We start from the raw sequence: 17,390 nt of genomic DNA, 5'->3' as shown, positions 1-17,390 counted from the left end.
CTCAAGCAAATATCTCTGATGAACATCGTTGCAAAAATTCTCTATAAAAATTAGCAAGCTACATTCAACAGTACATTAAAAAAAATCATTCACCACGATCAGGTAGGATTTATTCTTAGGATGCAAGGATGGTTTAATATTCAGAAATCAATCAACATAATACACCCCATCAACAAAACAAGGGATAAAAATCATATCATTATCTCAACAGATTCAGAAAAAGCATTTGACAAGATTCAACACCATTCATGATAAAAACTCCAAACAAAATGGGGTTTCATAGGGGCACCTGGGTGGCTCAGTGGGTTAAGCCTCTACCTTTGGCTCAGGTCATAATCTCAGGGTCCTGAGATTGAGCCCCACATCAGGCTCTCTGCTCAGCATGGAGCCTGCTTCCCCCCTCTCTCTGCCTGCCTCTCTGCCTGCTTGTGATCTCTCTTTCAAATAAATAAATAAAATCTTTTTTTTTTAAATGGGGTTTCATACTTCAACATGAAAAAAGCCATAAATGATAAACCCACAAGTAACATCATACTCAATGGTGAAAAACTGAGAGCTTTCACCCTAAGATCAGGAACAAGACAAGGATGTCTACTCTCATCACTTTTATTCATCATAGTTCTGAAAGTCCTAACCACAGCAATTGGGCAAGAAAAAGGAATAAAAAGCATCTATACTGGTAAGGAAGAAGGTAAACCATCACTATTTGCAGACAACATAATACCATACAAAGAAAATCCTAAGGACTCCACCAAAATACTATAGGAAGAAATAAAAAAATTCAGTAAAGTTGCAGGATACAAAATTAATACCCAGAAATTGGTAACATTTTTATACAGTAAACAAAGTTACAGAAGAGAAATTAAAAAAAAAAAAAACAAACCCACTTACAATTGCACCAAGGAAGAATAATACACTGAGGAATAAACTTAACCAAGAAGGTGAAAGACCTGTACTCAACTATAAAACACAGAGGAAAGAAACTCAGGTGAAGATAATGTGAATAAATGGAAAGATATTCCATGCTTATGGATTGGAAAAATATTGTCAAAATATCCATAGTACTCAAAGAAATCTACAGATTCAATTCAATCTCTATGAAAATACCAAGAGCATCTTTCACAAAACTAGAACAAATAATACTAAAATTTATATGGAAACATGGAAGACCCAAATAGCCCAAGCAATCCTAAGAAAGAATAATGAAGCTGGAGATATCACAATTCTAGATTTCAAGGTATACTACAAAGCTGTAGAAATCAAAACAGTATAGTACTGACACAAAAACAGACACATAGATCAATAGAACAGAACAGAGATCCCAGATATAAACTGACACTTATATGGCCAATTAATCTATAATAGAGGGGCCAAGAATACTAGATGGGGAAAAGAAAGTCTTTTCAATAAATGGTACTGGGAAAACTGGACAGCTACATGTAAAAGAAAGAGATTGGACCACTTACTAACCCCATAAAAAAGAATAAACTCAAAATATATTAAAAAGCTGAACATGACATCTGAAACCATAAAAGTCCTAGCAGAGAACACAGGCAGTAATTTCTTGATATTGGCTATAGCAACATTTTTCTACACATCTTCTAAGGCAAAGGAAACAAAGGCAAAAACAAGTTATCAGGACTACATGAAAATAAAAAGCTTCTTCTTCACAGCAAAAAAATAATCAACAAAACTAAAAGAGAGCTTACTGAACGGGAAAAGATATTTGCAAATGATATATCCAATGAAGGTTAATATCAAAAATTATTTTTTGATATTAAAAAAGAATTTATATAACTGAATACCAAAAAACAAACAATCTGATTAAAAGTGGGCAGAGGACCTGAATAGGCATTTTTCCAAAGAACACATACAGATGACCAAAAGACACATGAAAAGATACTCGACATCACTAATCAACAGAGAAATGCAAATCAAAACCATAATGACAGGGCACTAGGGTGTCTCAGTGAGTTAAAGCCTCTGCCTTCAGCTCAGGTCATGATCTCAGGGTCCTGGGATCAAGCCCGCATTGGGCTCTCTGTTCAGCAGGGATCCTGCTTCCTCCTCTCTCTCTGCCTGCCTCTCTGCCTACTTGTGATCTCTCTGTCAAATAAATAAATAAAATCTTTAAAAAAACAAAACAAAACATAATGAGGTATCATCTCCCACCGTCAGAATGGCAAAAATAAAAAATACAAGAAATAATAAGTGTTGGCAAGGATGTGGAGAAAAAGCAATATAGGCCTACTTCAAGAAACAAGAAAAAACTCAAAGAAACAATCTAACTTTATTCCTACAGGAACTAGAAAAAAGAAGAACAAACAAAGCCCAAAATAGTAGAAGGAAGAAAACAATAAAGATCGGAGCAGGAAAAAAAAAAAAAAAAAAGATCGGAGCAGAAAATATGAAATAGGGACTAAAAAAAACCCAAACCCAACAACAACATTAGAAAAGATCAATGAAACCAAGAGTTTGTTGTTTGAAAAGTGATAACCATTAGCCAGACTCATCAAGAAAAAAAGAGAGGACTCAAAATCAGAAAAGAAAGAGGAGAGGTAACAACTAACCCGACAGAAACATAATTATGAGACTACCATGAAAAATGATATGCCAACAAATCAGACAACTAAATGAAATGAATAAATTCCTAACACATAAAATCATGTAAAACTGAATCAGGAAGAAAGAGAAAATCTGAACAGATTGATTAGTAGTAATGAAAAGGAATCAGTAATCAAAAATGAAACAAAACAAAACCTAAGACCCAAAGTCCAGGATCCAAATTCTTCATAGGTGAATTCTACCAAAATTTAGAAAAAGAGAGGGGCATCTGGATGGCTCAGCTGGTTAAGCCTCTGACTCTTGGTTTTGGCTCAAGTCATGATCTCAGGGTCATGAGATCGAGCCCTACTTTGGTCTCCATGCTCAGCACAGTATCTTCTTGAGATTCCTTCTCTCTTTTCCCCTGTCCCTCCCCCTGCTCATGCTCTCTCTCTCTCTAATGAAATAAAATAAATAAATAAAATCTTCAAAAAATTCCTGTCTCAAACTATTCTAAAAAATTAAAGAAGGTGGGCGCCTGGGTGGCTCAGTGGGTTAAGCCGCTGCCTTCGGCTCAGGTCATGATCTCAGGGTCCTGGGATCGAGTCCCGCATCGGGCTCTCTGCTCAGCAGGGAGCCTGCTTCCTCCTCTCTCTCTCTGCTTGCCTCTCTGTCTACTTGTGATCTCTCTCTGTCAAATAAATAAATAAAATCTTTAAAAAAAAAATTAAAGAAGGAATGCTTCTAAATTCATTCTACAAGGCCAGCCATACCTTGATACCAAAACTAGAAAAAGACACTCTAAAAAAAGAAAACTACAGACCAATATCTCTGATGAACATAGATATAAAAATTCCCAAAAAAATATTAGCAAACCAAATTTAAGAATACATTAAAAGGATCACTCCTCACGATCAAGTGGGATTTATTTCAGGGATGCAAGGATGGTTCAATATCTACCAATCAAGCAATATGATATACTACACTAACAATTAAGAATAAAAACTACATGAACATTTCAATAGATGTAGAAAAAACATTTGACAAAATCCAACATAATTGATGACAGAAAAAAACCCTCAAAAAAACCCCTCAAAAAAGGGTTCTTCCTTATGGGAGGAACATACCTCAATATAATAAAGTCCTCATATGGCAAACCCATAGTTAATATCATACTTAATGGTGAAGCTAACGGCTTATTCTCTAAGATCAGGACTAACACAAGGATGTTCACTCTCACCACTTTTTATTCCACACAGTACTGGAAGTCTTAGCCACAGCAATCAAAGAAAAGGAATAAAAAACATCCAAATAGGTAAGGAAGAAATAAACTGTCATTGTTTGCAGAGAACATGATTCTACATATAGGAAGCCCTAAAAACTCCACCAATAAACTATTAGAACTAACAAAGTTAGTAAAGTTGCAGGATACAAAATTAATGCATAGAAATCTGGTGCATTTTTATACCCTAAGAACAAACTAGCAGAAAGAGAAATTAAGAGAACAATCACATTTATCACTACATCTAAATTAATTAATTAATTAATTTTAAAAATACCTAGGAATAAATTTAACCAGGGGTATGAAAGACCTATACTTTGAAAACTTATAAAATACTGATGAAAGAAACTAAAGAGGGCACAAATAAATAGAAAGATACACCATGCTCCTGGATTGGAAGAATTAATGTTGTTAAAATGTCTGTATTACCCAAGGCAATCTACAGATTCAATGCAATCTCTATCAAAATACCAACAGCATTTCTCACAGAACTAGACCAAATAATGCTAAAATTTGGGTAGAACCACAAAAGATCCTGAATAACCAAAGGAATCTTTAGAGAGAAAAGCAAAACTAAAGGTAACACGATTCCAGATTTCAAGATATACTATAACACTATAGTAATCAAAACAATATGGTACTGGCACAAACACAGACACATAGATTCAAAGGAACAGGATAGAGAGCACAGAAATAAGCCCAGGCTTATATGGTCAATTAATCTATGGCAAAGGAAGGAAGAATATACAATGGAAAAAATAGTCTTTTAATAAACAGTGTTGAGTAAACTGCACACCTACATGCAAAAGAACGAAACTGGACCACTTTCTTACACCATACCAAATAAACAAACAAACAAACAAACAAACTCAAAATAGATTAAATACCTAAATGTGAGACCTGAAACCATAAAACTCATGGGTGAAAAGAAAACACAATGTCACCCCTGGCAACATTTTTCTGGATCTGTCTTCCCAGTGGAAGGGAAATGAGCAAAAATAAACTATCAGGACTACATCAAACTAAAAAGCTTTAACACAGGGGTGCCTGGGTGGCTCAGTGGGTTAAAGCCTCTGTCTTCTGCTTAGGTCATGGTCCCAGGGTCCTGGGATCGAGCCCCGAATCGGGCTCTCTGCTCATTGGGCAGCCTGCTTACACCACACCACACCCCCCCGCCGCGTGCCTTTCTGCCTACTTGTGATCTCTGTCTGCCAAATAAATAAATAAAATCTTTAAAAAAATAAAAAGCTTTAACACAGAAAACAACAACAACAAAATGAAGGACAGCCTCCTGAACAAAAGAAGATATTTGCAAATGATATATCCAAGGACGGGTTAATACCTAAATTTATAAAGAACTTATACAACTCAACACCAACAAAATAAATAATCTGATTTTTAACATGGGGCAGAGGACCCAAACAGACATTTTTCCAGAGAAGACATACAGATGGCTAACACACATGAAAAGGTGTTCACTAATCACTAGGGAAGTGCCAACTAAAACCATAATGAAATATCACCTTCACACCAGTCGGAATGGCCAGTATCAAAAAGACAAGAAATGAGAGGCACTGGTGAGGATGTAGAGAAAAGGGAACCCTTGTGCACTATTTGGGGGAATGTAAATCTGGCTCAGCCATGAGGGAAAACAGTATGCAGGTTTCTCAAAAAAGAAAAAGAAAAATACCATAAATCTATTAATTCCACTTCTGGGTATTTGCCCAGAAAATGAAAACACTACAGTTGACCCTTGAACAACACAGTGATTAGGGGCGTGGCCACCTGCACAGTCAAAAATCCATGTATAACTTGTGACTCTACAATATAACTACTAACACCCTACTGTTGACTGGGAAGGCTTACCCATAATCTATATACCTGATTAACAAAGATTTTGTATGTTATATTTATCATATACTGTATTCTTAAAGTCAGCTGGAGAAAAGAAAATCATGAGAAAATACATTCTGTACTACATTTATTTTTTTAAAAAAGTACTATTGTGGGGCGCCTGGGTGGCTCAGTGGGTTAAGCCGCTGCCTTCGGCTCAGGTCATGATCTCAGGGTCCTGGGATCGAGTCCCACATTGGGCTCTCTGCTCAGCAAGAAGCCTGCTTCCCTCTCTCTCTCTCTCTCTCTGCCTGCCTCTCCGTCTACTTGTGATCTCTCTCTGTCAAATAAATAAATAAAATCTTTAAAAAAAAAAAAGTACTATTGTACTACATTTATTTTTTTTTTTTTTTAAATCTGTGTTAAGTGTCTGCTTTCGTCTCAGGTTAAGTGTCTGCTTTCGTCTCAGGTCATAATCTTGGGAGTCTTGGGATCGAGCCCTGCATTGAGCCCCCTGTTCAGCAGGGAGTCTGCTGCTCCCTCTCCCCTTCCCCCCACTCACACTGTTACTATCTCACTCAAATAAATAAAATCTTTTTTTAAGGAAAAAAAAAGATTTTATTTATTTATTTGACACACACAGAGAGAAATCACAAGTAGGCAGAGAGAGAGGAGGAAGAAGGCCAGGCTCTCTGCTGAGCAGAGAGCCCGATTTGGGGCTCGATCCCTGGATCCCGAGATCATGACCTGAGCTAAAGGCAGAGGCTTAACCCACTGAGCCACCCAAGCACCCCAAATAAATAAAATCTTTAAAAAAAAAATCCGTGTATAAGTAGACCATCACAGTCCATACCCATGTTGTTCAAGTGTCAACTGTAATTTCAAAGTTCATATGCATCACAATGTTTATCGCAGTATTATTTATAATAGCCAAGATACAGAGACAGACTAAGCGTCCTTCGATGGATGAATCAATGAAAGATGGAATGTGGTATATGGATACATATATACATTTGTATATATACACAAAAAGGTGGATGTGGTATATGTACGCAATGGAATGATGACTCAACCGTAAAAAAGAATGAAATTTAGCCATTCATAACAACATGGAAGGACCCAGAAAGCATCAGGCTAAGTGAAATAAGTTAGAGAAAGACAACTACCCTATGATTTCACTCACATGGAGACTCTAAAAAACAAAATTAAATGAACAACAGACAACAACACAACAGACTCAAACACAGAAAACAAACTGGTGGTTCCCAGAAGGGAGGGACGAGGTGGGGAACACCTAGAATATATGAAGGAAATTAAGAGATTCAAACTTCCAGTTAGAAAATAAATAAGTCATGGGAGTGAGAAGTACAGCATAGGGAATATAGTTGGTAATACTATAATAACTTTGTATGAGGGCAGCAAAAGCCCACATCATAGTGAGCATTTTGAATGTATATAATTGTCGATTGATTTGCTATGTTGTATCCCTGACACTTGCATAATATTGTATGTCAGCTATTTAAAAATTTTTAAGTTGGGGCACCTGGGGGGCTCAGTTGTTAAGCATCTGCCTTGGGCTCAGGTCGTGATCCCAGGGTCCTGGGATCAAGCCCTGCATCTGGCTCCCTGCTTGGTGGGAAGCCTGTTTTTCCCCCTCCCACTCCCCCTGATTGTAGTCCCTCTCTCCCTGTGTCTCTGTCAAATAAATAAATAAATATAATCTTAAAAAAATTTTTTTTAAAGTAAATAAATGTGGATTTTTTTTTTTTAAAGATGCAATGGTTCTTGACAACTAAAGCATTAACAAAAGGAGACACCTTCAGTTTAACGTTGAGAAAAATATTCATCAGGGTTCACAAAAATATTTGTGTATCTTTTCTCTGAACAGCAACTGTAAGTGGGGGAGGGGGGAACATTGACACTGCAACAGGCAAACTAAACTATTCAAGTTCTACAAACTGAAACATGATAAGGAGTTTTAAAAGTAATAAAACCCAAAGTGACACTTATGACGTTAATACTCTCTAGGACTCACACATCATAGTTACAATGGTGACCAGAATCTAACATTGTTTCCGGGCTCTTCCTAGACAAAGAGCTAATAAACAGTTATTTTAAAACCTCTTGATACATGATTTGTCCTCAATGCCTTCTACAGTTTGAAGTATGAACTTGAACCGCACCCCCCCTCCCAAGTCCAGGCTGCTTTGCTACAACCAAACACAAGTCCCAGAGGTAGCTATGATTATCGTTCAAAGAAACTGATGAGCCAAAAGGGCTAGTTGAACTCAGGCTGAAAACTAAAGAAAAGGAGAATTGTCCTAAGAAGCCATTAGCAGCAGGATGCATGGAAAATTGGGTTTGGTCTCTTTTTTTCTAGGTCAGTGTGGTTGTCTGGATAAATCTTACAGAAGAGATGGCCTACTAAAAGCAAGATTGTTGGTCTCCTGGGCAGTGCAAACACAGCCCATCTGGGCTACCTCATAACTCAGGACATCCGATCCTCCAACCAGGGAGCTGGGAAGAAACACATGCAGAGCTGGAAACTGTGTTCCACATTTCAACCTTTTCTCTAGATCTTTGACAGAACAAGTATTAATCTTCACAATCATGTATTCATTTAAATATCAAGATCTACTTTATAAAGGGTTCAATTTCAATTCTATCTACTGCACATTGATCTTTTAAAATCTGTATTTCTGTAAAATACACATGGCTCTGGGACTATCCTAGCTCAACTATCCTAGTCCATTCTTTCTATATTCTCCTCTCCTAAGGAAAAATGGTGAAGAGGTACTTTAATGTATCTAGAACTTCTGCTTTTTTTAAAATACGTTTTTTAAGATCATATTTATTCATGAGAGAGAGAGAGAGAGAGGCAGAGGGAGAAACAGGCTCCCCGCAGAGCAGAAAGCCCAATGGGGGTCTTGATCCCAGGACCCCAGGATCATGACCTGAGCAGAAGGCAGACACCAAACCGATGGAGCCACCCAGGCGCCCCTAGAGCTTCTGCTTCTAAGTATCTTCTAAACCCGAGGTTGTCTGCACTGTACCTGAATCAAAATAAGAACATCTGAGGTTATCACATGTGGGTGTTTCCATGAGTATTCTTTTTTGGTTCACAAACCTTCACTAAGTGCTTATGTTGGAAGTCCAGGCTGAGGGTATCTTTCAGCGGGGTCCCACGGAATGGCACAGGCAGTGTCTGAGCACACCTGGAGCACACGTCCCTCCTGAGGGTGTATCAGCGACAGGGACAGTGGAACAACACAGGAAAGGTCATCAGAAGTCCAGAGAACTGCTTCCCAGCAGGTTGTAACGAGAACAAATGAAACCATACTTATGATGCTTTTCAGATGAATGTGAAATGGATCTAAAGACAGAAGCATCTCCTTTTTCAAGGAAGAAAAGATGAAAGAGCGAAAGAAGTGGTCCAGAAGGATTTGGAGTAAAGGCTAAGACCTAAGAGTCACAAACCTGGCAGGAACCCGGACCTCTGTCTTTTGTTTTGTTTTAAAGATTTTATTTATTTATTTGACAGACAGAGATCACAACTAGGCAGAGAGGAAGGCGGGGGGTGGAGGGAGGATCAGGCTCCCCACTGAGCAGAGAGCCCGATGCGGGGCTTGATCCCATGACCCTGGGATCAAGACCTGAGCTGAAGGCAGAGGCTTTAACCCACTGAGCCACCCAGGGGCCTGTTTTTTTTTTGTTTTTTTTTTTTTAATCTGATTAGAAATGTGCCACAATTCTTCTTTGGAGGTGACACAGAAGCTCTGTTGCTGACCAGGGGCCAAAAAGAAGATGCATGAATCTTTCCTTCTGGAGGGGAGGCAAATCATTTCTTGTAGAGGGCCTTCTGGGTCCACAGTCTGTGCTGCACCCCAGGCATGGCAGGGGAAACCCCCCACAACACTAACAGCACAACTTCACTGGTCAATTCCTTTCCCATTTTTCCTATCCAATGCAAAAAACAAACAAACAAAACTACCAGCAGTTCTTCCAAGCATGTCACTGATGACTTTCCATACCCATGTCTGTGCTCCATCCTCAAAGACCCTCTTCTTCACCGCCTCCCCAAGAGCTCTCTATGTATCGATACTAAAGTTGACACCTTCTCTGCAAGTGAGTCCCTGCTCCCTGAACTAGAGAGAAATTCTCCCAGCTTTGGGTGGGGAGGCTCACTCCTAACAGTTAAACTATAGATCTTACTAGGTTCTATCTTGTCTTACACATATTTTGACTACTTTTGGCCTATTTATAAACTCCTGAATCTTTTTTCTGGCTTTTTCCATTCCTTTGTCTCTGCTTGCTTAGTACAGTAGCATGTATTTAATGGATAGTTTATGAATGAACCAGACTTGTCCATACCTCAGACCAACCGTTCATTTACAATCAACAAACTGGGGCCCTGCCTTCGGCTCAGGTCATGATCCCAGGGTCCTGGGATTGAGCCCTGCATTGGGACCCCTGCTCAGCGGGAAGCCTGCTTCTCCATCTCCCATTCCCCCTGCTTGTGTTCCCTCTCTGTGTCTTTCTGTATCAAATAAATAAATAAAAATCTTTAAAAATATAAAAAATAAAACCAACAAACCTTCATTAGGCATTTCATAGGTGCAAGGACTTGAAGATTGTAAAGATGAGTAAGAACCCTGCTCTCCTACGATGGGAACAGAGCTAAGAAACCTACCTAAATGACTTGTGGCAAGAGGGCCAAGTGTTTTAATTGGCGCGTACACACACACACACACACACATACACACACACAGTGAAAATAGAAGGGAAGAAGCATTTCTGTTGGGGAAGGAGAGGTTCTGGGAAGGCTTCATGAAAAGAAGGGAAAATTCACCTACTGTGTGTCGGATTTCACTAAACGGTTTGTAATCATCTCATTTAATTCCCACATAAGCCTCCAAGTTAGGCATTTTTTACTACCATTTTAAGGACATTGGGTTTCAGAGCAGTTTAAATAATTTGGCCAAGGTCACATAGCTATATATAATGAAACTGGCGATCACATTCCCAGTGGCCTGGTTCTAAAACTCATGAACATTTCCCTACACAGGGAAGTAAACATACAGTGACACCTGAGCTCAGCCTTCAAGACTACATAAGACTTCTACAGCTTATCTGGAGGGAGGGCAGGAGGATTCCAGGAGTAGCCAAAAGCCGGAGCAATGCCTGAAGGTAGCAAAGTTTAAAACATATGGGGAAAGGCAGATTCCCTCACATAACAGACTATAGGACATACAAGGGAGACAAAACGGAGAGGTTTTGGAAGAGAAAGCCAGTGGATGATTTTCCATGTTCCCTGTGATATATTTGGAAATTACGGTAAAGTGTAATTCCTTATCTACCTAAAAAATAAATATTATAAGCAAAAAATTTTCTTTATAAGTAAAACATTTTTTTTTTTAAGATTTTATTTATTATTTATTTGACAGAGAGAGATCACAAGTAGACAGAAAGGCAGGCAGGCAGGCAGAGAGAGAGAGAGAGAGAGAGAAGCAGGCTCCCCGTCGAGCAGAGAGCCCGATGCGGGACTCGATCCCAGGACCCTGAGATCATGACCTGAGCCAGAGGCAGAGGCTTAACCCACTGAGCCACCCAGGCGCCCCATATAAGTAAAACATTTTGAATGCATTGGCAATTACTCTTTTATGGCAATAATCTTGACCTTCAATAATAAATATCCTGTAATGCAAACCATGTTGACTGGAAGAGTAATTCTCTCCATATTTCCTTCTCCTCCAGCTTTTGATTTTATGTCTCTGCAAAGGTATTATTTAGAGATTTAAACCACAAGATTAAAGACTAGAGAAACAAAATGCCAATAACGTACTTTGATAAATGACAAATTTCCTATCATGCTAAACAACATTTAAATATTTTCTTTTTTTAAAAGATATTATTTATTTGACAGGCAGAGATCAAAAGTAGGCAGAGAGACGGGGGTGGGGTGGGAAACAGGCTCCCCACTGAGCAAAGAGCCCGACACGGGACTCGATCCCAGGACCCTGGGATCATGACCCGAGCTGAAGGCAGAGGCTTAACCCACTGAGCCACCTAGGCACCCCCATTAGGTATTTTTCAAATAAGAGTTTTAATATTATGAAACTGGACTGATTTAAATATTTTAAGAAATTTTTTAAAAACTGGGCTGGGAGATGGGAAGAGGGATAGGGAGAGAGAGAATCTTAAGCAGGCTCCATACCCAGGGCAGAGCCCCACACAGGGCTGGACCTCATGACCCTGAGATGATGACCTGAGCTGAAATCTAGAGGAGGATGCTTAACTGACTGAGCCACCTGGGCACCCCTTAAAATATTTTAAATTTAAAAATTGGGGGTGGGAAGATATTATAGCCTAAAGTGAATGATTTAGATAGTATGTGTGAGGGACCAGTAAATGTGACTTCACATAAGTAAGAGAAGAAAATGGGGGTAGAGGGGACATAGCTAAGTGCTTCATAAATTATTGGTAAATATCCTAAATTACTACAAGCCACTGCAGAGAATATCTTCCACCTGTAGTCCCAGCACCGATAAGAGTTTAAATTGTAGCTTCTAAGTTCTCACAGCCTCCTGCCACGGGGAAGGAGGGAGGCATGGGTGAGGCAGGCGGGGTACAGAAGGGCTGGGATTTGGGGTGGGAGAAACCACTCCAGGGAGCAGACCCACAGAAACCAGGACAGGAAATCACTGTGTCACAGAGCAGGCAGATATCTCATCTCCTATACGGCACCTGGTCACTGAGTCCCCAGTAATGCTGATGACCGTCCTGATGCTGACTCATGACCCAGATCCCAGGCACCTGCATCACTCAGCTGCCATGGTGGGAAACCGGAGGTCTTCAACTAAATGGGACAAATGAAATTGGGGCTACTAGGATGAGGTGTTACTACCTTATTGATGATTTCCTGAGCATTATGTAAAAGGAGAGATTTCAAAAGGATGCGATTATCAATGTTGACAACACAGAAAGAGGTCATGCTTTTTAGAACTAGGGAGTCTTGCCACAAGGAAAAAGGTCAAGTGAAATGTGCTTACTATACTATACTTACTATACTAATATTTTGGCTTCCCCTATATATTTAATTTAATTTATTTATTTTGAGAGAGAATCTCAAACGGACTCGCCCCTGAGCATGGAGCCCTATGTGGAGCTCAGTGTCAGGTCCCGGAGATCATGACCTGAGCCAGAATCAAGAGTCAGACACTTAACCAACTGTGCCACCCACGTGCCACTCCTTATATATTTTAAACATTAAATTACTTAAACTTAAATGGGCTGGCAGTCCCTCCGCTCCCTCTCTTCTCCCACCTCCATCCAGCCTCTTTCCCCTTCCCCCACTCACTCTTCTTCCCCCACCAACCCCTTGCCTTGCCCCTCTCTCATTTTCCTTCCCCTCCCCTTTAACCCCTTCATCATCTCCCCATCTCTTTCCCTCATTTTCCACCTTCCTTCCATCTTGCTCTTTTACTCTCTCCCCCTCTTCTCTCTTTACTCCACCCCTCTTCTCCCTCTTCCCTCTCCCTCCCCTTCCCACACCCCACTGCCTTCCCAAACCCGTGAAAAGTAGTTTCAGTCCATCCTGGTTTATGTTGAGTAATGCATCTCAGGCTGAGACTTTGCCTAAGGATCCCGGCCAGGAGCAGTAGCTTATGTAAAGTTGATTGGCACATGATTTTTTACTTCTGAGTCACAAAAGTGAATTTAAGCCACTATAGTTGCAGAACTACACCTCAGAAAGAGTGGCCTGAGAACCTCGCAGGTGGAAACACGCTATGGGAAGGAAAAGGAAGGTGAGCAAGCAGCCCCACAAATGCCAAGACCCAAACCATCTCTGGCAGTCAGTCCCGAGAATGCACTGCTCCTGCAAGACAGCCCTTCCCTGATCCAAGGATTCTGGAATCATTTACCAGGAGGAGACCCAGTCACTTGGCAGCTTGCTCAATCTTGGTTTTTACCATAAGCCTGTCAAAAAATTGAGTGAGGCACCAGCTGATCTTGATAGCTATTCTCACAATCAGCCCTGAAGCTATTTTCAGCTGTGGAACCACCATGAGGTGGGTGGGGGTAGGTTCTCCCCACCACCACTTTTAGATTTGTATTTTATTACCAGGGTCTTAATGTCAAACTGCCTAGGGAAAAGAAATCGTCAGGGATTTTGTGTAAGGAAAACATGGCCATGGATTCTGATATAGAGACCTGTTTTGTTGTGTTTTTCCCAATGGGGATAGGGGAACTTGTAACCATATATATTTTTTTCACGCTTTAGGTAAAGAGGGTGTCTGAAGGTGCGCGCGTTGCTCATTAGCGCCACCTAGTGAGACAGGAAAGGAAGGAAATCAGCAAGGCCAGTAGCCACAGATTGTCACTGCAATTTTGTCACTCGGGCTTTGCAACTCTGGGCCAGCCCAGCGCCACCTACATCACAGGGCTTCTGTGACACTAAGGATGATATCCCTTATGAAATGCTTGGTACGTAATAGGACCTCAAGAAATGCTGGCCCTCCCAGCCCCCACTGAAATTTTGCTACTTTTATCTAAGAAGGATCCATTTTAATCATTCCCAACTTCACATGTGGTAGTCAGCTAAATAGCAATAAACGATTTGTTTGAAAACCTTAAAGTCCACAGGCTTATGTGGTGAAAGCCACTCTGAATGAGTCGGTCCATTTCCATATTTCTCTCTCTTTTTTCCAGATTTTACTTATTTGACAGAGAGAGAGCAGAGGCAGGCAGAGTGGCAGGCAGAGGGACAGGGAGAAGCAGACCTCCCACTGAGCAGAGAGCAGGAGGCAAAGCTGGATCCTAGAACCCCGGAATCATCACCTGAGCAGAAGGCAGCAGCTTTACCGACTGAGCCACCCAGATGCCCCTCATGTTTCTTGCTTTTCAGTAGAGTCCCAACATTCTTTCAGCTTGGCCAATTTTTGACTCGTGTAGGATAACATTTTAATGAACCAGACAAGACTTGTTAATTTCACAAAGCAAGTGGGAGCTGCAAGTTAATAACTGTATTAAGCTAATGTTTATGGAGCATTTGCGATTTCTACAGTAGTGGACTAAGCACTTTATTTGTACTTAAATGCATTTATATCTCGTTTAATCCTAACAATCCTATAAGACAGATACTATAATTATCCCCACTTTACAGATGCTAAGGCTAAGGTAAATAACTCCAGCAACACGACTGAGTTTAACACCATACATACTGCCCTCTCTTTGCAAAACAGTGCCTATTCACATCTTTCTATCATCCAGAAAACGTGCACATATTCAAATGGTAGAAATTTGGAAACCCCCCTCAAACAAGTTCCCATAACTGTATTAGATTTTCAAAAGCACTTCTTCTCATTGTTGTATTTCAGAGAATCAAAACTCCTCATCCTATTCCAAAAGGCAAGTGCAGATTTAATCAATAGCTTCCCTGAAATTCGTCCAGTCTTCCTTCAGTTATTTCTTTTTTTTCCTGCCTCCCTTTTGACTTAACTGATATTTTATAACCGTCCCATAATTGCGACTAGTCCCCTGGAAGAGACAACAGAATGTCGCCAGTGTTTACTCAAGAGAGGAACAAGACAAAGCAACGCTTCCGACTCAATTCACAAAAATTCCACTAAAATATAAAACATCCCCCTGATGGCTTTCCTAAAACAGTAACGGTAAACGACGAGAGCCTCCTCTCGCCCACGGAGGGCTGTTACGGTGCAATCTGGGGTTTTCGAGGTGAGAAGTGCGGCGGATCCGCGTCCACGCGCTTCCGCGCCCGCCTGCCCGCCCCACGACCCGGCAGTTTGGGAAACGGGTTACGGAGACTTGAGTATTTCCAGTACTGAGGCTACAGCTGGCAGAACCCAGGTTCCTTCCCTGGCTGATGACAACTGCTTCACACAGAAGAGGAAATCTAAGAAGTCCACTCAACAGTCCCTGCAGACGACGAAGTGGGATACCGGGGGTCGGCCGAGGGCGGCTGCTCGCCGTTTCAGGGGGGCTGGTCCCTCGCCAGCTCACCTTCGCCAAAAATTCCAGCCAGGGCCAAGAAATGAGGCTGTGGGCCACAGGAAAGCCGGCTGCGAGCCCGGGGACTCCCCGCCCCCCTCTCCCCGGGAGGACCGCGTGGCGCCGAGCAGCACCTGTGCCCCCCCCCCTCCGGCGACGACCTCGGTCCGGGAGCCAATCGGAGGCTGTGCGGGGTGGGGGGGAGGAGAGCCCTCCGCACGCTGTGCCCGCCCCGCGGGCCGCTCGCCCCCAGCCCGGCCCGGGATGCTTCCGCGCGCGCGGTCCCGCTCCCCACCTGGAGCCTCCCACCTGGAGCCTCCAGCCCGCAGCCTCACCTCTGGCCGCAGCCTCCTGTTCCGCCGCCATCGCAGGAGGCACCCGGCCCGCTCCGCAGCCCCGGGGCTGGCGGCATCTAGAGCTCCGGGCCCGCCCTGCGCCGGCCCGGGAGCGGGGACGCGGGCGCCGGGGGAGCTGGGCCGCGCGTCTCGACGGTCACCCCCTTGGCCCCTGGGCGCGCAGCCGGCGCCGACTCTCAGCCGGTCCGCCCGGGACCGCAGAGCCAGCGGCCTGGGACTGGCCTGCCGCCGGGCCCCCAGCCGGAGAAAGGCACCCGGCGCGGGGCGGAGTCACGGCGGCCCCGCCCCCGACCCCTGCGGCTGGAGGCACCACGGGGAACGGCGGGAGAGACAGTACCTTGAGGCTTTCCGGAGAGCGGCTTTTAAAACAGGTTTCCACATCACTTTAAGGATTCGTTGTGTACGTGTTCCGTGGGTTGGAGTTGTTTCCCTTGGGGGAAAAGGTGAAGGATGAATGGAGATCTTTGCAAGGGGCGGGGGCGCTGGGGAGGGAGGGGCTGGAAGAGAAACTTCGCGGGTCCACAGAAGGGCGAGGGAAGGGCTTCGCTGCAGAGACAGGAGTGCGAAGTGACAGAGAGGGGGTCATTGAGAAAGCTGTTTTGGCTCCTGCAACCGTTGGGTAAATCCAGAAGCAACATCCTCTGGGGATCGTTACACACACACACACACCACACCCCCCACCCCCCGTGCAGAATAAGCGGCTTCTCTCCCCGTCCACTGGTCTCTAGCCCCGTTCCTTGCTTACAGTTTGGCCAGTAGACGAAGGTAGTGGAGGAAAGGAACAGCAGAAAGAACACTAAATCTTTGCATCAGCTCGCCTAAATCTATTAATTTTCCTACCGTGACTCTTCGTTATAGAGTCTTAAACTAGCTGCCCATGTGTTCTGAGGGCTACTTCGGGCCAAACCTGAGCAAGGGGATTGGAACAGCGTTCCTGGGCAGAAATAAGCATGTCCAGGGGAAACTGCTGCCCTCTGAAGTGGGGATGGCAATTTTACCAGCTGGAGATGGAAGGAGGTGCTGAGAACTGTGGCTGCCCTCAGTAATGCACACCAAGGCACTTCCCTTTTCAACACCATTCTTGACACCTCTCGATCCCAGCTTTGACTTGTAGCTCTACCTGAAATCCACCAACCCGGCGGCAGCTCAAAAATAAAAATTCCACAGACAGCCTGGCAGCTAGTCTTTAATCGGGAGTAGGTTTCCCTGAATATGTCCAAACCTGGCTTTCCAGGTAAATGTGTGCTGTTTGGGGATGGTTTACCAAGTGGGGAGGCATTCTAAGACCTCAGCATGTATTAAAGTCACCTTTCTGGTGAAGCAGTGCCATGGTTAAAATGCAGAGTACACACTATGTATATATGTAT

The 17,390-nt window shown here is 42.7% G+C and overlaps 1 protein-coding gene across 5 annotated transcripts in view; it reads right to left on the bottom strand.

The window, feature by feature from the left end:
• BMAL2 (basic helix-loop-helix ARNT like 2) overlaps positions 1–16,232 on the bottom strand; it is a 103,269-nt gene extending 87,037 nt beyond the window's left edge. For 2 of the 5 annotated variants that reach the window (XM_047743291.1, XM_047743293.1), the window contains exon 1: positions 16,003–16,232. In XM_047743291.1, coding sequence (XP_047599247.1) covers positions 16,003–16,033 — 31 coding nt within the window. In that variant the 5' untranslated portion in view covers positions 16,034–16,232. The remainder of the gene's footprint in view (positions 1–16,002) is intronic. The other 3 variants (XM_047743289.1, XM_047743292.1, XM_047743290.1) reach the window with 2 other exon arrangements.
• Between the last annotated feature and the right edge of the window lie 1,158 nt (positions 16,233–17,390).

The sequence above is a fragment of the Lutra lutra genome, chromosome 8, assembly GCF_902655055.1.
Source record: "Lutra lutra chromosome 8, mLutLut1.2, whole genome shotgun sequence".
Taxonomy (NCBI): Eukaryota; Metazoa; Chordata; class Mammalia; order Carnivora; family Mustelidae; genus Lutra; species Lutra lutra.
This window is presented reverse-complemented; position numbering and strand designations above follow the sequence as displayed.